The sequence below is a fragment of the Callospermophilus lateralis genome, chromosome 14 (genome assembly GCF_048772815.1).
Source record: "Callospermophilus lateralis isolate mCalLat2 chromosome 14, mCalLat2.hap1, whole genome shotgun sequence".
Taxonomy (NCBI): Eukaryota; Metazoa; Chordata; class Mammalia; order Rodentia; family Sciuridae; genus Callospermophilus; species Callospermophilus lateralis.
Genome location: NC_135318.1, coordinates 213,402 through 238,446, shown reverse-complemented (window position 1 = coordinate 238,446; position 25,045 = coordinate 213,402). Strand labels below are relative to the sequence as shown.

General features: G+C 48.5%; 1 protein-coding gene across 1 annotated transcript; it reads left to right on the top strand.

Annotated features, from left to right (window-relative positions):
• The first annotated feature begins 16,120 nt into the window (after positions 1-16,120).
• On the top strand, positions 16,121-24,709 carry Alkal2 (ALK and LTK ligand 2). The gene is made up of 5 exons (XM_076833164.1): positions 16,121-16,888; positions 18,219-18,272; positions 18,351-18,431; positions 21,059-21,124; positions 24,106-24,709. Exons 1-4 carry the CDS (start codon positions 16,630-16,632, stop codon positions 21,121-21,123), a joined length of 459 nt encoding a protein of 152 aa, XP_076689279.1. The 5' UTR covers positions 16,121-16,629; the 3' UTR covers position 21,124; positions 24,106-24,709.
• The last annotated feature ends 336 nt before the right edge of the window (positions 24,710-25,045 follow it).

Below are 25,045 nucleotides of genomic sequence, written 5' to 3'. Positions count from 1 at the left end.
GATCACTGAGTCTGCCTTTATTTGGTACCAGAAGAAGGAACACGAGTAGGGAGGAAGAATGAAAGCTGAGAACATCCTTCTCGACGAAAAATACAAGTTTCCCTTTGGACATGAGGGCCCAGAGGCTTGTTCTAATGCTTTGGTGTCGAGGAAAGAAAACTCCTGTGAGCCGCAGGCTTCCTGGCCCTTGTACATGCTCGACAGATGTCTTGCATTATGAGCAGAATGCTGTGGCATGAGGCTTGTCTAATCAGCGTTCATTAAACATGGACTTATAAGGGAGCCAGATCCTCAGCAGCCCGTCCCCTCCATCGCCACAGACACTAGCCGTGATTTACACTTGGGGCATGTTGAGCAGCACACGCGCCCCGGCTCTGTGGTATAGCTGCTAGCTCGCCTTCTACAGGTGGGCAGGAGCCAGAGTTGGCTCATTCTGCTTCCTGAAACAGCCTCCACCTTTTGGCTGACAGATTTTGGCTGTTGCTCTGCTCTGAAGGCAACGTAAATCAGGTTTCTCAGTCTTTTTTCATCTTCTTATCACTATTACAACCTTGATTTGAATCTGAGTTTTGCATTAGCAAGCTTGAAGGTTTACCTCTGTGAAACAAAGCCAGCAAGTTGTGGGGCAGTGAGAAACTTGAATCCTAGAGGGTAACACGCCAAAAACTTTGCTTCACAAAAATAGGAAAACTTTTTGCCAATGACAGTCAAGCCTCCTGAGGAGCTGAGGAGGGTGTGGGGTGACCTCCCTCTGGCTCAGCGACCTCTTCACAGCAGTTCTCACTTAGGACCAAAACTCAGTGGAGACGTCCAGAGGCTGCTGAGATTCTAGGTGGGGCGGGGGCGGATCATCAACAACAGAGACAGCAGGGACTGCAGGAGCTTGAACCCTGAGCACACGGGAGTGGCCAGAGCACTCCCACTTCCTGCCTGTTCCTTTAGTCCCTTAGGCAGACATCAGGTGGCCTGGCCAGCACAGGTGGGGGCCCAGAGATGTGAGTCTGAGCTGCCACAGAACCCTGCCGCAGCCAGCAGGAAAGAGCTTTGGCTTTGTTCTGTCACAGTGAACACACTTACGAGACTCCATCCTGGACTGGCTCATAGGGGTCACAGCTCTGACCACAGGGCACAAGCACTTTCTCAGGTGAGCAGAGAGTCACCATCACCACACTCCTGTGTGTGGGACACACAGGAGCCTAAGGGATCCCTGATTTCATGGTAAGAACAGGGGCCACAGTGCAGGTGCTGTCTGGGGGCAAAGGCCAGCCTGTGTCCAGCATGACCCGTAAAGAGCCCTGCTGAGGAACCCTGGTTTCCAACTTCGCTCCCACCCTGGGCTCATGTCCCAGTGCGTTCTTGCTGATTTGACTCAGCTGAGCGTGCATTCTCCTCATTTGGGTATTTAAACTGAGCTTTCTTCAGTGGTTCCAGCCATGCTGACCCTGATGAATGGGTTAGGAGCAGCCACAACTTTTTCAGTCCACCCACATGTCCTGTGACACTCTCAGACCCAGGTGAGGCAGAAGGAAGGGACCCATCCCCATTGCTGTCCTGTAATACTTCTTTACTGGTAAATAAAAGATTTCATTTGAGCTCTACTAGATAACATTACGGGCACACGCCCAGGTACTGGTGCTAAGCCTGGTACACCATTAATATGAGCAACGCTGTCTGGTCCTTCCTGCAGATGTAAGAGTCCTTTTGAACTTGCTGGTGGCCCCATGAAAAACCTTGCTCCTGGGAACAGCAGCTGTTTCCATCTGACTGGCCTTTGGGAGGACCATCGCCCCCTGTCCAGCAGTTTTCTCTGTGGGGTGGAGCCTGCGCCCCTGAGTGAGCAGTTCTGGTCTTTTCCCCAGGACCTGCACTCTGGATGGACAGTGAGGCACTGACTCACTGACTCATGAACCCTGTCGGTGTCTGCTAGGTGTGACCCTTCGGCTGTCAGAGAAGTCTGCTGAGGCAGGTCTTCCCAGGTCTCGTGGTGCTCATGGTGGCAAGGAACCTGGCGACTTTGATGTGAAGCTCACCAGAGGCAGCTCAGCATGCACCCAGGCCTGCTGCACCCTGCCAACCCAGCAGCACAGCCCTATGGAGCATCATGGGGTACTGGACTATGCTCTGCACGGACCAAAACCCAGGTGCCTGCCCTGGGTGCTGAGTGGGGCAGTACTGCCTAGAAGCCACTACTATGCAGGTCTCCCCTGCATGAGCCTCTTATTGTAGAAATTCATAAGATTCACTATAGAAATTACTGGATGTCCTCATTTTTATGTGCAAGAAAATAATAACAAATTGTTGTTCCTTCTTTCTCTTCTCCTCACTTCAGAAACATCCTTTCCATTAAACCCAAGGGGGAAATACCAAGTGAGTATTAAGTGAATGAACTTAGGAACAAGTGAGAAACCCAAGCAGCACCTCCAGCACAACACAGGTAGCGATTTGGAGAGAGCTGCCCCTGCACCAGCAAAATCTTCTCTTGCAAGGAGATTCTACCTGCTGTGCAGCCCCACATTCCTCCCAGCCTGCACACATCAGGGTGTGCCCACCCTAGCAGAGGCAAACACACTCATGCAGTCCCAAGAGTCCTGCAGACTCAACAGGGGGACTTGGCTAGGTGGGACTCTGAACGTCTGGTAGGGGTCTGACGTCTCTCCTGCTTGAGCTGACCTTGTGCTGCCATGCGTCTTGTGCATCATCCTGAAGACTAACATTGGCTCCTTATCTTTGTGGGGGCTCATGTGTTGCTGGGAGCATAATGCCTTCAGATGCCCTGTCCTGGCCCCTGAGAAGTGACCTACAAGGGTTCAATCCCACATCAAGCCCACAGAGGACAGCAAGGCAGTTTTAGGGTAGTTGATGTGCTTCCATTTTACTATTTAAAAAGAGATGGTCAGCCTCTGGAGGAGGGAGACTTCACACATCACAGAGGTGTGCTCCTCTGCTAAGTGGCCAGCCTCACGCATCACTGGCTTCCCATCAGGCTCTCAGCGAGCTCACTGAGAAGAAGCACCCATCTCTGGATGAGCAAAGGACATTGAGCAGAAATCCTCAGGCAAGATAGGTGAGTTTAGCTCTGTTAAAAAGTATGAGATGTAGGCTGGGAAGAGAGAGGGTTGGGGAAGATTGGAACTGTCTGCACCCATCTGTTCTGGAGTAGGGAAGGGGAGAAGGAGGCTTCCAGGGATGGTTTCCCAACCCCGAAGGAGAAGTGGGCACCTGACCTGTCCTGTGGAAAGCCAGTGATGTGGCCCTCTAGCTGCAGCATGCTCTCTATGCTCCGGGTATCATTCCACGGAATACAAGAGATGTTCTGTGCTCTCTCAGATGCTCCTTGGCAAAGTTAGCCATTGACACAGCACAGATGCTGTAAAACAAGGGGGCAGAACCAGAAGGGGAAATATGGAGCAGAAAGCAGGGCTGGCTACAGAGTGCACAGAGCAAAGCCTCCTGGTCAGCAGAGCGGCCAGATTCCAGCTGGAACAAAATTTCCTTTAACAGTAGCGTGAGTGGGTGGGGTGGTTGCCATAGCAACGCCAGCAAGCTAGGGCCTTTTGGAGCACCAGCTCTGTGTACTTGCTGAGTCAAAGTATTCTGACAGTCTGTGACACAGCTCTCACCTGTAGTGTGTTTCCTCCCTCAGGAAGTCTGATTCTTATTGGACAGAAGCATTTGCACAAACTGGGCTAAGAAACAAACTGACAGAGAATATGCAATACATTTAAGAGAGTACAGATGTGTTGCCATGATCTGCAAACTCACCATATCACATGTCCATCAGCACCCAGGGTGTTTCCTCAGATGCATCAGCTCTCCTCTGGCCCCCAACCCTGACCTGTTTCAAAGGAGGTCACCCCTGTAGCCATCTGCCTTTGCCCTCCTTATAAAGTAGGCACCCCGCACGTTGTGTGCATGAGAAACCAGAAGGCAGGTGGGAGCACAGGGTCCTCCAGAGCCAGTCTGTGCCTCAGCTCTGCCACTGTGGCTTCAGGGTTTGAACTCTCTGAGGACTGAGAACAGGTAAATACTTTAAACATGTTTTTAGGCAATGAAACTCATCATTTTCCCAAGTGTGACAATAGGCAGGCCCTGTTGGCTGAAAGCAGTTTCCTAGATGAGGTGAGGTCAGCACCTCATGCCAGACTGTTGAGACTCCTGCCAAGGCTTGGTCACTAGCCCAGACCCTAGCTCAGCCCCAGAGCAGCAGTCCTAATCATGTCAACTAACAGGTCAGCAAGAGAAACAAATGAAGACTTTCACACAGACACTATTAAGCAGGAAAACATCCCACTGCCTATAAGATGGAGCCGGCTCTGCTCCCAGACAAACACAAGAGATGAAAGAGTTCATCTGCACAGGTAGAGCCTAGAGCCAGGCTTGCAGGCAGCCCTGGGTCACAACTGGTGGGCAACGGGCTGGTTCACTGACAGGTTAAAGGAATGGACTGGGGTCAAGTTTGGTAATAGGTACAAAGAAACCTGCTTATTGTGGCTTGACCAACCAGAGAACTGCCTCTCTCAGGTGAGCCGTGCAAGGCAGGCAACCAACCCTGAAGCAGGGGCCATGTGTCCTCAAGGCCCATACTTTCTGCTTCTAGAGTCCTGGACTTAGCTTTTGTCTTTTGTCCTCATGGTCTCCAGGTGGCTTTTGCTTGAACGCTGAATGGGTGAAGCTGGCCAAGGCTCCTGCTCTTGGCTGGGTTTCCATAAGTGAGAAGAGGAGGAGCTAGCTATGCCTGCTGCCTTCAGCTTGATTGGCTGGTGGCCTCTCCCTTTCTGCCCCCTGTGTCCAGGCTCAAGGGAGCTCCTGAGTGGAAAGAGGGATGCATGCTGCTGTGTCCCTTTCCTCTGCTGGAGAGCCACGGAGAAACTGCCTTTCCACCAGAGGCCATCTCTCTGCACTGCCTCTCCCTGGAGTGGAGGGGACTTCCATGGTTGTTGCAGTCGCCCTGGGGCTTCCTAGGCCCATTCCCAGTCACTCTATTCCAATGACCAAGCAGAGTGTTGCTGTCCCTGACTGACCAGCTAGCATCTGTGCACACAGCCCCACCCACATGCTCCTCCTGCCCAGAGCCCAGGGCTCAGGCCATGGGAAGTGCTCCCATGAGGACCATGTGTGGTTCCTCCAGGCCACAAGCCTGAGACTGCCCATCAGCAGGACCAACATGCCTGGTGGAGGAGGAACCGGGATGGGCACCATCAAGTCTGCAGTTGAGAAGAGTCAGTGCCCTCTGCGGATATGATGCCACTGCTGCTGGAGAGCCATGGCGGCGGGGGTAGCCCCCAGTGTGGGCCCCAGTAGCTCTTGCCACCTGGCCACGGTGTGTACTTTACGTGCCGTTGTGAGCCGTTTCTGAGTCACTGCTCAGTTGCTCATTTTCAGCCTTTGTATTGACTAGCCTGAGACGGAGGCTTATTTGTGGATTTGGATGTGATGCATTCATTGTCAGCCCTCAGAAGGAAAACATGATCCCAGAAGCAGAAAGTGAGAGAGGAGGTGGCTTGGAGAGCACAAGGACAATGGCTTCATCAATGTGCATGTGGATTTGTGACGGGTAACAGGACAGCCGGAAGCAAGACAGAAGAGTAGCTGCATTGGACATGGGTGAGGAGAGAGGAAAGGTGGTGGAACAAGGGCTTCTTCTCTTCACACCCACAAAGCAGCGGTTTTCAAGCAGTCTGGCCTCTTCACAGTGGCCTGGGTCAGTGCCTCTCACCTTCTGTGTGGACTCCCAGTGCCGGAGAACTTGCGGAGAGGCAGCCCCGATCCTCTGAGGGAGGTGGAGGGGTGCACTGTGCCCCTGAGCACATCCCAGCAGCACCTCCTTGGTGGCCTCTAGGCACTCACAGCACAGGACGAGATCTGGGCAAGCTCCTGGCCTGAGCTGACCACTGTGTCCACACCCAGGAGAGGGCGCCTGCACAGTGGGGGGCAGCCTCTGCTGGACCCCAGGCCGTCTCAGAGACAGCGGTGACGGTGGTGAGGAGGGGACGCACTTTTCCTGAATGGCAGGGGGGTGGCGTGTGCTCGCAGCTGTCCTCAAGCTCAGGGCCTGGTGCCACTGAGGCCCGGAGAAGCCACTTCCGCAGCACCTCTGTTCTCTGCAGCCAGAAAGCCTTAAATTTAATATTAAAATAATTATGGTAAAATAAATGGACAGAAATAATCAAAATGATTCTAAAGCATTCACATATTATTTTAAAAATCCATTTCTACATAGTGACATAAATTTAGACTGACCAAAAAAAAAAGTAACAATAATGGATAGTGATTTTCCTTATGAAGTCCTTATTTGCTTTAAAAATAAATTACACACAGGTTCTTCAAATAACAAACCTTATTAGCACATTTAAGATTCATTTCGACTTAAGTTTCACCAATATCCTCGGGATATACGTATGTAAGTAATCAGAAGCACACCCTTGGGCCAGCTCAGCAAGATGGCTTGCAGGGAGTTATGCCTTCTGCAGAGGGAATTGCTAAGAATGTGGGGCAGCAGCGTTGTAGGTTCCATGTCTCATTTTGCATCTGATTGTTCTTGTATGTTGTAGACATTGACATATAGCAGTTTCTCAATACTGAACACGTTTTAAGAAATGGAGGAAGTTGTAATTACCATCCTCTACATTCAGGACTGTTCTTTCACAAATCTGCTAATCAAAAGAGTTCAAATAAAAGTCAAAGCTGTAGAGGCTTTCACTTCTTGTACATATCAGAGAAAACCTGGGCCCAATGAAAGCTATGACTTGAAGTTGACATAAATTTGCTTTCACTGTTTTCTATCACTCTATGATTTCAACCTGCTGACAATAAAAACGGGATTTTTTCATATTGTGGTATGTACATGGAATCAGTCGTTAGGAATATTCACCAAAGTCTGGGCAAACACACAATCATAGGCAGGAAGAACTGTCAACCACTTTCAGCCAAAACATCTTCTCTAACCTGCCCACTGCCAACACCTCACCAACCAGCCTGCACAGGGGCAGGAGTGGGCAGGTGTCTCCCAGCCCACCTGCACACCCAGGAGCATCACAGTTACTGGGGTCCCAGCCAGGGCCTGTATAACAAAGCCAGCCCCCAAGGTTCTGAAACTTGCAGGTGGCACTTACCTTTTTCCCTGCACACCATTGTTGTTTTGAAACATAAATATGATTTAAGGGTCAATTATCAAAATGTGCAAGGCTATTTGGTCTTAGTATATAGTTATGAAAGATACAGACTTTACAATAAAATTTCCCTTATAAAGATTGGATCCCTTCTCAAATTCAAATATTTCTACATGGGGAAACAATAATTACCCATTGCCATCTGTCAAACCTCACTTGTGCAAGATACTGTTCAAACTTTAAACACAGAACTGTTAGAACTGACCATTATTATCCCTTGCCTGATGATTTTCTGAAGTGCATTTGAAATAAAAACAACACCGTACATCAGCAAGACAGATACCTAAAACATTCAGCTTCACAGCACTGATCAGTAATCAGGGGAGCTGCGGAGGGAGCCTGTGGCCAACCCCAGACCCAGCCTCTCAGTTCAGAAAGCAAGCTGACAGGCTCCTGCAAGCTCCCAAGGACCCATGAAAAGAACCACGGTTTGGACTTGGTAATGACCTGTGACTACGGTCACCTGTCCACAGACAGGACAACAGGGAGGGTTCCAAATGGACCTCTTCTGAACACCTACAGATCCTCTAAGGGGGGCCCTCAGCTCAGCCAGTGACAGGGCATGACCTCACGTGTCAGTGCAGACAGTATTCAATTGAAGGTAAAGCTTACAAGGCCATAGGAACATCAGAGACTGACACCTCAAGCTGTGATGAAAAAACACAGTGGCTCTTCAACCTGCACATGAGGAGGGGAATGATCCAAAACACACTGGATGCACTTTGCAGAGTCTTGACCACATGGCAGCGGAAGCCAGGGCACCCAGCCGACCTGGTCCTGGGAGAAGCGGGCCCTACACACTGGACACCACAGACACAGCCACTCACTGCCCAGCACCACTGACTTGAAGGGGGCACCTTCAGCCCTTGGGGCAGGTCTCTCTCTCACTTCAAGACTGCCATCTAGGAACAGTGCCCAAAATGCAGCACAGAGAGGAAGGCCAGGTGCGTTCGGTCAAAGTCATGAACAGCATGCAGAATAATGCTGCCTGCTTTGGAGTTTATAAAGAACATTAAATCCTCTTTAAAAGACCCTGTGTCTACAAGGAATAGGTGCACCTCCTCTGGGCACATGAGGACAGGAGCTGAAGGGACTGATCTTGGGTGCAGCCAAAGTGCAGGGCAGACCCCATTGTCCCCGCTGAGTGCCCTGACTCAAGCTTCTCCCTGTATTCAGAAGCTGACTCGTTACTTCCTCTGGAATTTCACCCTCAATCCAGGCATACAGGAACAAAGAAAAACCTCAGAGATATGTCTAAGAAAGTCTGAATTATGCCGAGGATGGATTAAAGAAAGTATCTTCCACATAAAAATGTGAGCTTCTAGAGCTTGTGGCAGAGAGGTGCATGGATTACAGACTCAAACACACCTGAAGACTCTAAGGAGATTTGCTCCAACACTGACAACAGCCAACAGAAGACTGTTAACATGAAAGAGAACAAGGAGCATGCTCATAGCAATGGCTTCTTGAAGGCAAAGGCACAGAGCTGGTGGACATGGGGTCTTTCCAGGGTTCAGAGATCCGTACAATGCCCAGAGCTGTGCCAATCCCAGTGCCTGTCCATCTGTGCATAGTTGGGAACACACCTGGTTCTCAGCACTGGTCCCCTCTGAGAAGCCCAGTACCGACCACCTGGACAGCCATCCATTTATGTAGCAGGAAATGTCCTGACTGAAGGACTGTCATCCTCAGTACCCAGAAAAAGCTGAATCAGGGTGCTCTGCTTTTATAAAGCTTACTTTTGTATTACATTTCTTGTTAGTAAATTTTCTATTTATTTTTCTAAATAGGCCTAAGTTCCATATTTGAAAGGCCAAGTCATGGGAACCATGTTGGCTCACTGCAGTGTGGCTGACCTGCTGGGACTTTGCTTTCCAGGTGGTCCAGGACCAGTATTTGCTGAATGAGTGAATGGCTTGCTTCATGGTGGTTATAAACAGTTGCTACTTCAAATTTTCATTCCTTTTTCCCACTACACTTTTAAGTGAACCTCAAGAAGTGTTCATCTCTAGGAATGCCATTGTCAGGATGAAACGATATAGAGACAGATGATCTTCCCAGGAAGCACAGATTTTTCTCTGCTTTCCATCTCATTGCCACACCTGGTTTTGTGCTCCCTCTTATATCTACAGAAACTCATGTATCACTTTCTCTGTTCAGTGATAGAAAGAAGGATCGGATGGGTAGATGATGGATGGATGAGTGGATGAATGCATAATGGAGGATGGATGAATGGGTGAATGAATGGATAGATGGATGTTTAGAAGATGAATGATTGCATGGATGAATGGTTGAATGGTGGAGGATGGATAGATGGGTTGGTGAATGGATTGATGGGTGGATTGTAGATGGATGGGTGGATAAATTATGGAAAATTGATGGGTTGGTAGGTGAATGGATAGATTAATGATGGAGGATGGATGCATGGGTGAGTGAATGATGGATGAGTGGATGGATGAATAGGTGAATTGTAGATGGATGGATCGATGGATGGATGGGTAGATAGTGGATGGATGGACAGATGGTGGAGGATAGACAGATGAGTAGGTGAATGGATGGATGGGTGAAGATCCCTCACTGACAAAATTGCCACTTTCCATAGTCCTTTTGGTCCTTTCTCTTCATCTAGCCCCAAAGAACAAATCTGACTATGTCAATCCCCTGCTCAAAGCTCACCATGTGTAAGGTTCAAAGAACTTAGAGTAGCATTTAGAATGGCCTCTTCTCACTCATTTCCTCCATCACACTCTGCTCTAGAAAGGGACTCTGGAAGCTGGAGTTTCCAAACATGCCATAATCTTTTGTACTTCCATACTCTTTACACAGGTTTTCTCTCCTCCTTCTCCGTAACCAAGCCTCCACACACATGCATCATGTTCTGTCTAGTGTTCTTTAACATACAACTAATTTCAGGGCAGAAATACTCACCAATGTCATGAGCACCTGAGAGTTCAAGTGTTGGCAATGGGATATAGGAGTGAGATCTTCAGTGTGGATTTGCCCTCCAGGGGAGGTATAGATTTGCTTTTGTCTCGTGTCTGTTTAAAGCCTGAGTTCTACCAGGATCAGAAATCTGCCCCTATTGACGGGTGCTACTATGGTCTGAATGTTTATGTCTCCCCCAAATGTACATATTGAAACTTAATCCTCAACCTGAAGGTATTAGGAGGCAGGGCCTTTGGAGTGGAGCCTTATGATGAGATCAGTGACCTTCTGGATGAGCCACTACTCTGAGCCTTCACCCACTGGCCTGGACCCTGGGTCGCTGAGCTGGACCCTCAGCCACTACTCTGAGCCCTTACCCACTGGCCTAGACCTGCAATCACTGGCCTGGACCCTTGCTCACTGTTCTGAGTCCCCATTGACTGATCTGAGCCCTCAGTCACCATCCTGATTGCTGACTGGTCACATGAAAACTTACTAATTCAGGATATTTCAGTTCACTTGCTAACTATAGTTTCAATGCAGCTGCAAGCACGTCACAGATTCTGATGCCCCAGACACCCCATAGGATTTGAAAGATGCTGTCTTTCAAGATGCATTGTTAGAAATGACATCAGGGGAAGGGAGAGATACACCATGAGACAGCACATACCAAAAGACTTGGCCATTGTTACTGTCAATTAGCTGGCTTGTAAAACTTTTGCACACTGCACTATGAACTTAATAAATCTCAATGTTCACAAAACCAGTTCATTGTCCCAAGAGCAGTAGGTATGTTTCCAACAAACAGCAGTATGTTGTTTCCCTGACAGATGTGCAGAAAGGGGCTCCAGAGGAAATGCCACCCATCTGGGGCAAGGGGTGGGAAGTAGTGGCTCTGGGCTTCTCCCCTCATCCACACTGTACTCTGGAGAGCTGCCCAGCTGTGCCCCCCTCAGCCTATCATTGCAGCTGGACTCCCAGGTCCCAGTCCCCCTTGGGAGCTTGCCCATTCACTTCTCTCTGTCCAGCATGCAAAGTACCTAGACCAACATAAGCAATTCCCACCCATCGACTAGGGCATTTCAAATGCCCCTTTCTGTAAGGTCTTCCAAGGTAGCTCCAGGAAGGCATCATCATGTGACTGACAGTAGATTGACAGTCAGATCCTTCCTGAGTGCTAAGATCCTTCTAAAGAGATGTCCACACTGGTTTTCACAGCATAGGTCTCTGTGATGACTGATTTTGGCATCAGCTTGACTGAGTTAAAGGATGCCTAGAAAATTGGTACCAAGAAGTGGGTGATTGCTGCGCCTGCAGCTCTGATGTGGACAGGACTTTGGAATCTGGGAAAACTTGGAATGCCATAGTGGAGCCTAACAAGCCGATCTGGTGGAGTCTTTGAAGACCAGTACCAGTAGCCATGTGGACAGCAAAGGTGATACTGCCAAGGTTTCTGATGGAAAGGAAATTGGAGACTGGACTAGAGGCCACCCTTGTTAGGCCTTGGCAAAGAATCTGGTTGCATTTTTTTCTCTGACCTGGGACTTTGTAGGAGGTCAGGCTTAAAGGTTATGAATTAGTTTGTCTGGCAGAGGATATTTTAGGGCAGCACAGCACTTGGACTGTGGCATGGGTATTACTGGCTACTTTTAGCCAAAATTACAATGATAGAAAGAAAAGCAGAGAAGAAATATTTGGGGAAAAAAAACACAGTCTGGGGAGAAAAGGAGTTTTACAGGTATGGCCAAGGAGGGTTTGTCATTACTGCCAAGAACAATAGGCCAAGTGCTTCGCACCAGGACAAGAGGAAAGATGCCCAAGTGCATCTCAGGAGGAGGCCAGACCCCACCACCACAGCTCAGAGATGTAAAAATGCAGAATTATTTCCAGGACAGAGTGTTTTGAGAAGAGAGCCCAGAGTATGCTGCCCCTACAAAAACATGTGCCTAGGAATCTGGCTTCCCCATGTACTGCCATACAGGCACTTGAGGACAGCTGCACTGTCCTGAGTGGGCCCAGGTCCAGCCCTCCTGGCTGAAGACCTTGGCACCATCCACTTGATGCTTGGTTTGCAGATGTGCAGAATGCCGGAGTTCTGAGGCCATGGACGCTTCCACAAGATCTCACAGGGAAACCTAGGAGCCAGAGAGTGTACAGCAGGGTCAGCCTGCAATCAGTCCCTGCGAGGGTGGTATGTGGAGCTGTGAGAGTGTAATTAGACCTCAGGAAGTTGGAGATGCCAGGAAAGCAAACCCAATGAGGCAAGCGCAGGCTGTGAGCAAAGCCAGCCAGAGGGGGCTGCAGATGTCATGCCTGCCCCTCTCCCCAAACGCCACTCAGTCCTCCTCACTTCCAATCAGGCGCATGTCCAGGTCCCAGAAAGGGAGGACCCTGAAATGAGACAGCCAGGCCAAAGGGCAGAGCCACACCTGGGCCTCAGTTTCTGTCATTTCATCTCCTGCAGAAACATTAGGAATGCAGTATTTGCGGGTCACACCTGCCTACATGAAGATTCTACTTTGTTCAGATATTCCCATGAACCAGTTTGGCAGTCGACAGCCCTTTTACTAAGTGGGGAGGGTCTTTTTTTTTAACTATTGAGAATGGGTGTGTATGTTCAAATTTATTCTCACTGTGGCCATCAAGACATGCCAGGGTCAGGTGTGGGGGCTCATACCTGTAATTCCAGTGGCTTGGGAGCCTGAGGCATGGGGATAGCAAGTTTGAGGCCAGCCTCAAAAATTTAGTGAGACCCTGTCTTCAAATTAAAAAAAAAAAAAAAAAAGCTGGAGATGTAGCTGAGGTGGTCAAGAACCCCTGGGTTCAATCCCTGGTATCAATAACCAACAAACAAAAACATGCCAGACTGGGACTTCCAAAAGTCCAAAGCACCAACGTCTCAAGACGTCTCCAGCTGGAACTTGTAACTTAAACAGAAGTCCATGTGAAAGTCCTTTTCATCGCTGCTACAGGAGGAAAAATCTGAATAAAGTCCGTCATGCCGACTGGTATTCCAGCCCTTCCTGCAAAATGTGTAACTCATGCCTCTTCTGAGCTGCATCATGTGGTGGTGCAGAAGCAAAAGTTAAACCAAAGAATGTGAGAGGCCCACGACCTGGGTGTCCTTAGCATAGGAGGGAAAGAATCAGGCAGGAGGCCCCTCATGGACACAGGCAAACCTGCTACTTGTGAGGCTCTGCTCCTGCACCTTCTCTGGGAGACCGTCCTATGAGCAATCTTGGCTTCCTAAAAGCTTTGGTCATTCCTAGCAGACTGATAGCTACTGACCAGTAAAGGCTAAACATGAAGCAATATTCATTATAGCACATGAGACTATCTTTTATGAAAGGTGATTGTTTTCTTTCTAATGAGATATTAGGTTGTTAAATGAGTGATATAATAGTTTAAAACCTGTTAATACATACCTTTGTCAGAAGTCTTTGTAGAGAGTTAATATTCATCTAAAATTAAATTAATACCTCTTTTGACAAGACAAGAATGATTGTGGCTGGGGTGCTGCAGCTTTCCTTACACTGCTTAAAACTGAGCAAATGATGTTCCTCTCATGAGCTGAACATCTTGAATAAAGGTTGAGGTGCTCACAACAACTAACTCAATTCCAGCAAACAATTTTTTCCAATAATTTCAAAACAGTTTGTTGCTAATTTTCCAGCTTTTTGGATCCTTGACAGTAGACATTTGTTCAGTTACTAAAGGGAAGAATTATATTATTTAATATAAATGCATTACCTCTTCGTGCCTGAAAATAGATTGATAAGCTCATAATGATGACTTCAAGTGAATTACCTTGAGATTTTTGCAGGAAACACTGCATTTTTTCACGTATTTTTGTAACAATCAGAAGATCATGTAGTTTTACACTAGGGACAACTCCAGCCTCCCTGTTTTACACAAAAAGAAGTGGAGAGACCAAGTGACTTATGACACAACTTCCTCACAACTCCGTGAGCTGGTGCATACCTGCCTTCTCAGGCCTCAAAGCAGGGAGTTCAGCAGATCAGACTGCGCTTACATTGAGCACAAGACACATATTTCTGGAAGCTGGAGAACTTCACAGAGTTCATCCCAGCAACACTGCAAATTGAAAAGTCTAGGAAAGACTAGTAAACCAGTATAGTCTTCTATTTAAACTCTACAAATCTGTGTATATAACATGAGCCGCACTGGGGCACTGGGAGTGACTTTAACACAGAACTTGACACAAGGGAATGAAAGGACACCTGGAGTTTCTAACCCTTAACTGTCAGGTTTCATGGATTCAAATTCCAACCAGGTGCTGGCTCTGTGCTGTGTAGGTAACTAGTTAGTGAGTGAGGCTGAAGCAGCATTCACACAGTGGGCAGCAGGAAGCAGCCATTCAAGGAATCCACTTGTCCCATTAAAAAGTGCAAAAGAAGAAGGGTAACGCTTGTCGAAACTTCCTTGTTAGTAGTATTTGTGGGAAGTAGATCCCACTGATGTCCTTTATAAAAGTGTAGTTTTTCATTCTGTGAAATGCTATTTAAAAATACTATTTAGGTAAGTCTAAAATAACCCATGCTTAGGCTGGAGCAACAGCAGCAACGACAGACAGAAGCTTCATCAGCTCCCACTACCTTGCTCACCAGCTGTGTGCACACCCCGAAGCCGCCAGGCTACCCTGACCGCTCACCCAGCCAGTACCAGAAAGCATTGGGCGGCAGGCGTCGCTCTTGCTAGAGGAACTTAGAGAACTTAAATTTCTCCCTATTCATGAAAAGGGGAAAGGGAAAAAGGAAAAATATCTCATTTCATATGCTTAGTGAAACTTTACTTTTTCCTGAGTGTATTTCAGCAGAAACGTTAGCATGTTAGTAATTTTGCTTGCAAACCCCAAACAAAACAAGAGCCTTCCTGGGAAGTCAAACCATTTGTTTTTAGAGAGCACGCTGATATAGACATGCCCAAGGGTCCCGCTTTAGTATCTCCCACCTCTACCCCACCTCTACCCTGACACATTTTTTTCTCCCCCAACAGACCTAGGGAAGAGAGCACGCTGATGATAGACAGAACTGAGCCATCCTCCGCGATCGCTGGGGGACAGTGACTTTAGCCTCCTGTGGAGGCGCGGGTCTGCGCGCGCGAGCGCACCTGCACCTTGGCAGCATCTTCGTGCCACCGCCCGTGCAGCTGCCGGTTAATGGTGGAGGCTTTTAATCCTCGCCCACTCTCTCCCTTTCTGGGACTGTGTTAGAACACCTTTCCCAATCAGATCAGATCGCCGACTTGGAAGACGTCCAGCTCTTGCCCAGAAAGCACCAATAAAATGGGAAAGTGCGCAATTGATTGATAATACATTTTACAAGAAAAAAAAAATCAAGTAAACTATGGAACCGAACCCTCACAAAAGTGCTTGGCTACATCCAAAGAATCAAACTTTCCTAAAGACGAAGCCCTGGAGGAAGTGTCCAGGAGCAAACGACCCGCGGCCGAGGGTCCAGATTCGGGGCGCAGGCGGAGGGCCCCGCTCCGAGGCCCGAGAAGGGCGCGGGGTCCTGCCGTTCAGGGCGGCCCACGGGGACCCGAGCGTCGCCTTCTTCAGCCGGGGACCGACTCGGGCGGTGAAGACGGCTCGGGTCCCGAAAGCGGCTCTGGCCTCGCCAGCAGATTCCTTCCCACCGGACGGACGCTAATCGACTTATGAAATGGCGAGGCAGGCAGCATCTCCTTTCCAGAGCCCAGATCTGCATTTAGACAAAAACAGACCGAGTTCCTGGTAAAGGCGTTTCTTCCCATCCTGTCACGAGTGACGGAGCGGGGAAGCAGGCTGCGGAGAGGGGACCGGGGGGCGGGAGCGCGGAGCCGGGGAGAGGACGCCGGAGACTGGAGGAAGGGGCGGGGAGACGGGGAGGGGCGGGGGCGGGGGCGAGCGGGCCGGGGGGGTCTGACGGAGATCCGCGCGGCCCTGATGAAAGCCGCGCTCGGCCCTGGGGACCCGCCTGACGTCGGCGGCCGGGGGGATAAGAAGCGCGGCCGCCCAAGGGCTCGGCGCGGGCACCAGGCGACCGCGATCCCCTCGGAGCGGCGGTTCGCGTCCCTGCGCTCGGGCGCCGCGGGCCATGGAGTAGCGTCGCGGCCGGGCGGACGACGCGGGTGGACGCGGGACAGACGCCCACGACGCGGGGACGCTGGGCGCAGGGCACACAGCCGGGCGCAGGTGGTGGCGGGCGACGCGGGCAGGTGCGGGCCGGGCCTCGCGTGGCTGAGGGCTCCCGGGCGCGGTCCCTGGGGCGTGGGACGCCGGCGGACCCGAGGCCGGGCTGCGGCTGCGGGCGGCGGCTTCCTCGCGGAGGTGGCGAGGCGCCCGGAGGCTGAAGAAAGTTGTGTGGACGCCGGGCCCTTGCGGTCACCGCGTGCGCGGAAAGTTGAGGGCGCGCGGCCCCGAGGCGCCGGCGTCACCGCGGCCGCCCCCTGCACCGGTCCCGGTGATCCACAGACCCTGCCTCCCACGCTCTCCCTCGGTCCTCGCGGCCCCACAGCCCTGCGACCCGGGACGATGCGCGCGCCCGGGCGGCCCCTGCTCCTGGGGCTGCTGCTGGTGCTGGGCGCAGCAGGGCCCGGCCGGGGGCGCGTGCAGCCCCAGGGACCCACGGACCGGCAGACGTTGCTGCGGCTCCTGGTGGAGCTGGTCCAGGAGCTGAAGAAATACCACTCTGGGGAGTCCAAGAGGCTGCAGGTCCTCAGCGAACCGGACTTTGCCCTGGGCCGCAGGGAGGCCTCAGACTATGGGACAGACTCAGAGGAGCAGAGAGTGGGTAAGTGTCCCGCCAGTGTGGACCCTAGGGAGCAGAGAGAGGAGAGGGTCCTGGCTGTGTGGATCTGAGGGACAGTGAGTGCTCTGGGCAGGCAGTGTGCACAGAGGAGCAGTGTGAACTGGGGTCTAGCTTCCATGTCTGACACACTCGATTCATATTTGCTTGGAAATGGAAATGAGAAGCACATTTTAAAAGATAAATCAAGTTGATTTTTTTTAAAAACCAAGGGGTATTTTTTTTTTTTTAAAGGAAATGGGAATTCTGTGCCTGAGGCTTGCAGATAATTGCCCCTAGTTTGCTTATAAGATGTGGAGCTGTTGCCTAGGTCAGGAATGTGCCCCGAACTGGCGTCTGTTATTTTGGAAGTGTAGTATTCTAAGCACAGAATTTCAGCTGAGAAGAAATGGTCCAGAGCTTTCCCCTATGCATTGGCCTTCTCAGAGCAGCTGCCCCACAGGGAATTTCCCAGGAAAGCATGCAAGCTTTTAATGCTTTCATGACACAATTAGGTCAAATATGATAAGGTCAGTTTATCTGGATTGACTCAGGTGAGGAGTAAATGAAGACTGACACTAGTTCCCCCCTGGCCCGAAGAAGGCTCCAGTGCATCTGTCCCTGTGCAAGAGCAAAGCATGCTTCCGAAGTGCAGCATCACGTACATCGCAGCAAAGTTCCTAACCCACATCAGGGGACAGAGAGTGACCAGAGGACTGTTAGAAAGCAAAGGCTGGAATCAAAGAATGGCAGGGCAACAGTGCTGGAAGCAGGTGCCAGTGCAGAGCAGGGGTGTGGAGCTGGCTTGGGAGCCTTCTCCTGGGAAGTCCTAGCTATCTTACAGGCCAGGCCATTGTGCCCTTCCATTCACACCTTCCTGGCAGGTGGTTTAGGCATTAAACCCTTTTTTCTAAATATATGTCCAGAAAAATGTAATGTTCTATCACTCAGCTTTTGTTTGAAGGGTCAAGTTTTCTTTCTAGCACTTTGAAATGTCATGGGATTTGATTTAAAATGAAGTGTCTAAAAGTGATTTGTTCCTAGCAGCTAACCATTTAAGAAACAAGAAGTCTTCTTCATCCTGCAGCTCTGTGGCCCCTGTTTCTATCCTAGTCATAGAGAGTAGACAGATATCACTGGAACTTTTTGAGTAGGTAACACTATTTGAAGAAAAACATGTCCCCTGATGTAGTCTTCATTCCATTGTATGTGAGGATCCAGGGGGCTCCCATGCATGATGCTGTGGCTAATTCACATTCGTGGGTTTCTCAACTTTAACTGGGGATCACATTAAACATGGTTTCTTCAGCCAGTGTAACATTTTCTCCCCCTACAGAAATTGTCCCTCGAGACCTGAGGATGAAGGACAAGTTTCTGAAGCATCTCACAGGTGAGCCCCCCCCCCCCACACTGCCCTCCCTGCTCCTCTGTTCTCTGTGTCTTCATGGCCTTCTTCTTCCTGTTCCAGGTCCTCTTTATTTCAGTCCTAAGTGCAGTAAGCACTTCCACAGACTTTACCACAACACCCGAGACTGCACCATCCCGGCATGTAAGTGAGCAGCCTGCCTTCTGAAATGCACTGGGGCCGAGTCTTCACTAGCTAAGAGTTGGGCCACCATCCCCAGAGATCGGAAGAGATAGCTAACCTCTGCATCAGGCAGTGCCACACTAAACAAAATTTTCGTAGTCTCTGGAATTAATAATTCACTGGAATTAGTCCATGCTTGGAGTAGGCTGAATGCTTTGATTCACTTTCTCATTTTGTTTATGAATTCTGGTGTGGTGTGTATATTTGTTCTGCTTAAATGTGACAATCAGACAGGTGAAGCATGAGTCTTTAAAGTACCAGCTGCCTGTGCAGAGGCCTGGGGTTTACATTTAAGTTGGCCTGGAACCTTCAGGTCACATTCTTGATCTTGTCCAGGGCTGTGACCTTTTTTTACATTAGTGATAACCTCATCACCCAAGAATCTTTCAGTTGTTTCAGAATTCTGCACTTGGGACTGCCTTATTTTCTAGCAGAGAAATGTCATTTGCTCTCATGTCCAGTTCTCAGTCATGGCTGTTCCCTAGGGCTTCTTTCCTTTCTCCTTGGCATGCTTCCAGCTGTTTGGCCATAACAAAACATTTTATTTCCCCAAAAGTGGCTCTTTGTGCTCTTCATAAAGCTATTTTTTAATTGGGACAACTTCCACTTCATTCAAGGCTGACAGGAGAAAAACCACGAAGACTGCTTTCAGAGACCACCAAGGCCAGCAGCCTGCCAGAGACTAGGCATCTGTCCTGCCTTCCAAACAGAGCCAGGTCACAAGAGGTTGTTTTCCTTGTGGGGCAGCATAGCTGCCCTGGTGGTAATGTGCATTGTTTAAGAGCTGTGTCATACACCAAGAACTTTGCTAGGGCTATTCATATCACACCTGTGGGTCTCAGCCAGTCAGGTAGCTTGTCTAGCATCTTTCACTGTAAGTAAAGTTCCTAGGTTCACAGGGAGCATTTCTTGAGCACCACACAGCTCCATCTCAGCTCATGGCACATTGACTGGAGCACCTTTATTCCCACTCCAGCCCTGCTTTCTTTTTGTTTCAAAATCACTCACATGCTTCCTGGGGCCAAAGAAGCTTTTTATTGTTTAATGTGCATATATTTTAAGTTCAGTATTATCTTATAAGAGTAGGACCATGAATTTTACATGTGGAAGTGACCCTAAAGAAACTGGTAATCCTTTCATTTACAGATGGAGACAATTTTAAATTGCTCATTTTCAGTCAATAGGAGTCAGCAAGGCAGGATTCAAGTATCGTGTGTCACTCTCTGCAGTGTCTTTTCCAGGATGCCATGTTATGCCAATGTTGGCCACCTCCATTTGGTTGCAAAATACCAAAACTCCTAGTCACGGTTCACCCTGAGTCCCCAAAGGTGGAAGGCAAGATGTGTGTGCACTTAGATGTGTGGCTGCCTTCTCCTCTTCTCAGCCTACAAAGAGCTGGAGAGCTAAGTCGACCACTTCTAGGTTGCTTTAGGCTGCATAAAAGCATATCCCTGGAATCCTGACATGCTGGAAGTGAAAGGGGTCTCAGAACCTTCTTACTCTGTGGTCCGTGGGAGCCTGCTAGAATGCAGAACAAAATCCCTCCCAGACCTAAGGAATGGAATCGACATTTAACTAGATCCCTAGATGAGCTCTGTGCATTAGGGTCTGAGGGGCAAGATTAGACACATCTGGATTAAACAGCATGGGCACCAACTGGGATCTCTAGACAAATTACAAATGGAAGTATTTACAGTTTGCCAATTAGACCCTCCTTGAGGTGACCAGCTGCCAGTGGGTAGATGGATAGTTTCCCTGCTTGGAACACAAAGAGTATGAACTCTAAATATTTAGAAGGTGTACTTGTATTTAGAGGTGGAGTAAGTTCCTTGTCTGACATACTGTGCATACCTATTATTGTCAATTTACCCATTCATTCAGATTCTTAATTCAGTATGAGCACTTCCCTTTTTAAGTTGGGTTTTGTTGCTTCTGAGAAAGAAGTGTTAGTAATTTATAAACAACTGTAGCTTTCCACAGAATCTATCCTGAGGAAATTCCCTATGGCTGTGGTCACAGAACCTTTCCATGGGTCCTCTGAGGTAACACCTGGTGGAGTAGAGTAATGGGGAACACCAGTCTGCACTCAGAAACTCATTTAATTCTATCTCCAGCACCCCTCCTCCTCAAAAAAAAAAAAAAAGAAAAAGAAAAAGAAAAAGAAAAATTAGCTTATTGGGTTTTTTTGCTGTCCAATCCAGGTCTGTGTTCCGCTAATGTGACCCACTTTCTTTAGGACATTAACACACAACTTTTTGCAGCATGGTCAGCTCAGTTTACACATGACCTAAAAGTTTAGTCACGCAAGGGCATCCTAAGATTCTGTGTTCTTGTAAGCAACACTACAGGCATTTCCATGAGCTCTGACATCTGCCTGTGATGCTACATCCTTGAAGAACCATAAATCATTAAGTCAACAACTTAGAAGCCATGAATGTAGAGACAGAGTCTGTGTCGTTTCCAGGAAATTCAAGATGTTTTTTTAAATGACTGTACCAGTTTATATACTTCCAAAAATTGAAAAACCTACTGTTTCTTTTAATGTTGTTCAGATAACTGAAAGGGTCTGTGGTCTATTTTTGCTGTAGACTATAAAAGATGTGCCAGGCTTCTCACTCGGCTGGCCGTCAGCCCAATGTGCATGGAAGGATAAGGTAAGCTCCCCACAGCTGTGTTGGCCACTCCCTGAGGGTCAGAATCTGGTTGGGGACATGAGGAGCTCAGAGTTAGAACACTCATCCTTTGGCAGCGGAGTTAGCCTTCCTGAGAGAACTTAACACCCAGAATAGCTCAGAAGGCTAACCATGAGGAGCAGGTGCCCCCTACTGGCGGTCCAAGCAGCCCTCAGTCGTCCAGCCGGAACTTAAACAGCAAGGAGCAGGCTGGTGGCTGACTTTGTGTAGATGTGTGCCTGAACTAGGGCACTCACTTAGAACCATGCCCATTTCCTTTCAGGCTTTCATTCATTCACTGCCACTGAAAAGTGAGTACCAGTGCTACTCAGTTTACAATGGGCTACGTCCCAGCAAATCCATCATCAGTCAAACACGCATTTAGTACCCGTAACCTAGACAGTGTGCTGGCTGGAGGATGTGGCTAGAGGCTGCTGCTGCCTCCCAAGGAAATTGTAGGACACATCAGCCCAGGAAAAAATCAGAAATCAAAATCTGAAGTACGATCTGTACCTTCGTTGTTACACCAGGGTAAAGTTAAGACATTGTGAGTCAAACCATCCCAAGTAGGGGCCTGTCCATATGTGACTAGGTGTCCATGTGAATTTTATGCTGTATCTGGTAAAGGTTGGTAATCTTTTTGTACCAAGAGGCTTCAATAGAATAGTCATCCTCTTTAAATGTTCTCATCAATGGTTTTCATAAGCTGTAGTGGCAGACATGTAAATGAATTCTCAAGAGTTTAATTTTACATTGGCCTCTCAAGGTGTGCTGTGTAACAAATAGTATCAGCTATTGTCCAGGAAGCCAGCAATGGCTAGGAGGTACAGCTTTACTTTCCTGACAGATGCCTCAGGACCATCACTAATCCTGCACCAGCAGTAGGTGGCTGTAGGTAGTAAGTAGCATGGTGCACCAGCTCGTCTCAGCAGTGTATGAGTGTGGTGCTTTCACACATGCCTAGTGTGCAAAAGCAGCAGAGGCCGATTTGGATTCTGCTGTGTGCTGAGCTGGTTCCCGGGGGCTTCATGGCGCTATCCTCACCATCTTCACATCCTCTTATCCCCATCAGGAGCAAGTACCCCTGGAAAGAAGAGCAGCACTGAGGACAGGGTGTATGGGTGCAGAGGGTTGCAGAGGTTCCCTGGCTCGCTATTTGGTAGAGGTGTTCTGAAGCCAGTCAAAGTCAGAAAGTGCAGCTTCCTACTTCCCTCCACATCCTAAGCCCATCAGCTGCCTTGTGGCAGGCAGGCAGAATACTCTTTCAAGCCAAGAACAGACATATAGCCTACTTTCTTTCAAGCCAAGAACAGACATATAGCCTACAAGTCTCCCATGGGAAGGTGTGGGGAAGACAGGGCCTTTAGCCTGCCGTCACTGTTTAGAGGTTAGCCACACACCCTTGGAAGTTGCCATTCACTTACAAGTGGGGAGGGCAAAGGTGCCCTTGCCCATCTACAGAACTCCAGCTACAGGTTGCTATCTTCTTGGCAGACCACAGGTGGACATTTGGCAGACCATCAGGGACACTGGGCTTGTGTGGCTCAGCTCTGGCCTGCAGAGGGATAAGATCAGGAAAGTAGCCAGGGGAAGGCATCCTGTGTGCTGAGCCACAAGGCCCTGGCATGGCCTGCTGTCCCTTGGTCACTTCCACATGTGCACTGCCAGTTGTAGGATGAAGGCATGTGCTTGCATGCTTCCAGGCCCAGGGCCACCTGCTTGCTGCAGTCACGGTTGTCACAAATGTAGCCAGGTTCATTTTGGCCAGGAAATGGGTAAATTTAAAACAGTGGGATTTCTACTGTGATGTTGTCATGACTTTTATGTTTTAAAGATTAAATTCTTCCAAAAGTCTTAAATTGTAATAGCTAACTCCTAACTGGCTGGGTCACCAGTGTAGACACAGGTCAGTTTCTCTGTGCTTCACAGCTTGGCTTGGACCATCAGTGAGACCCTCAGAGGCAGAGCACATGTCCCATGACACCCATGGTGGGGATGATAGGCTGGGAACCCTAAGCAAATGTTCTGCCAAGTGGCCATGCCATGTCCCTCTGCGGTGCCCAGTGGCCTCTTCTCCATCCCCACACACAGGCTGCAGGGTAAGATCCCACTCTCAGCACCTGCCCAGAGTCCAGGAGGGCAGGTCTCTCTATTGGCCATGAGCAAGGGTCAAACTTTGGGCCCCTTCTCTGGAGCTCACTGACCTCAGACCAAAGAGAAACTACATTCCCTACATCAAACATTCCTTTACAGGTAGTTGGATGAAATGCCTGAGTTCAGGGATATGTTCAAAAAAGTGTAGTTCTGAGCAGTATATGTAAATATCTGCTTTATCCTACAGGCTACAGCCTCTTAAACTTGCAGGTGTCCCCCACTTTTAAAAATGATGGGTAGGGGCTGAGGTTGTGGCTCAGCGTTAGAGCACTCACCTAGCACATGGGAGGCCCTGGGTTCGATCCTCAGCACCACATAAAAATGCATAAAATAAAATAAAGGTATTGTGTCCAACTACAACTAAAAAATAAATGTTAAAAAAAGAATGAAGGGTAATCATTATTCTAGGAGTACCAGAAACCACAGCACTCCTTTTGTTCACCTGTAACAGAGATAGAAAGCTGGCCAGCCATCTCGCAGAGTAGCCACCAGCTGCAGACCCCATGGAATGAGCCTGAGGCTGTGACCACACACAGAGGGCCAGGCAGCTCAACATTTTTGTGCTAATGCTAATCAGAGTTCCCATGAGTGGATGGTTTTCATCCTTTGGTGCAGTGGGCATATGGTAACTGCAAAACTGAGTTATTTTCCAGAATAAATGAGACTGCTTTTTGGAATGCACAGCTATATGCACACACATAGAGACTCCATGTTTCTAAGTGTGCTCTTAAACAGCTAAAGCCACAGGTCCTCTAGCACTGATAACAAAGTGTGTGCAGCCACATGACACCAGATGCATTTGTTTTCAGCTGGAAGGAGCCACACAGCAGGACCCTGAGCAGTGCCTTGGAGACCAGCCGGACAGCTCTCCACACCCACTCCATGTGGACAGAGGTTTATTTTTACAGACAGACTCTTCCAAAATTCCTTTGCATTTTGTAAGCTGTTGACACTGTTTCAGATATGTATTCAGTAAATCAGTGTACCTGACAGAGATCCTTGCCACTATATCTTAAAAAACAAGAGAACACTTCACATTTGATGTGCAGTGTTATGAGAGACTATTTCATTTTCCAGATTAGATGAAAAAGAAATCATAAAAAAATTACTTTAGAAACATAGGCAGAATCTTAAACTATATTTTCATAGAGCATATAGTATGATTCGATATTTTGTATTACTTTTACAATTAAATTCCCAGAATATTATTTGGACCTGCATGAAAAATTAAAAAAAAAAGAGGTAAATAAAAACTTCAGTCATGTTTTGAAGACAGTGGAGTATAAATTTGTGAATATATCCAGGCCAGTTCCGTTTGTTCTTATATGGTAAATGAAAAACAGCACTCCTGCTATTGTGCAATATGTAAATATTGTAAATAAATAATAAATGAACAAATATTGTTATAATGAACAGTTTTTGGAGTGGTCCTTTACTTCTCTTGGGTTCATCACTGGGCATTTGTGGCTTACTCACCTGTCAAGAGATCCATACACTGGCAGAAGTCCATAAAACTTAAAAGACATAAGTGAATGGAACTCAACAGCTAAGGATCCCTGTAAAGGGCAATTAGCACTTTCTAATAGCAGAGGTTACTATGCATCAATGACATAATCTCCTGAGGTAGCTTGGTCTCTTTGCTAGTTAAGTACTCCAAATAAGTTGTATCCACTGTTTCCCAGGTAAAGGAACTTTAAGACTTGTGAACAGTCAGGGTTAGATATATCTTGAAAAGACCTGGGATCTCCT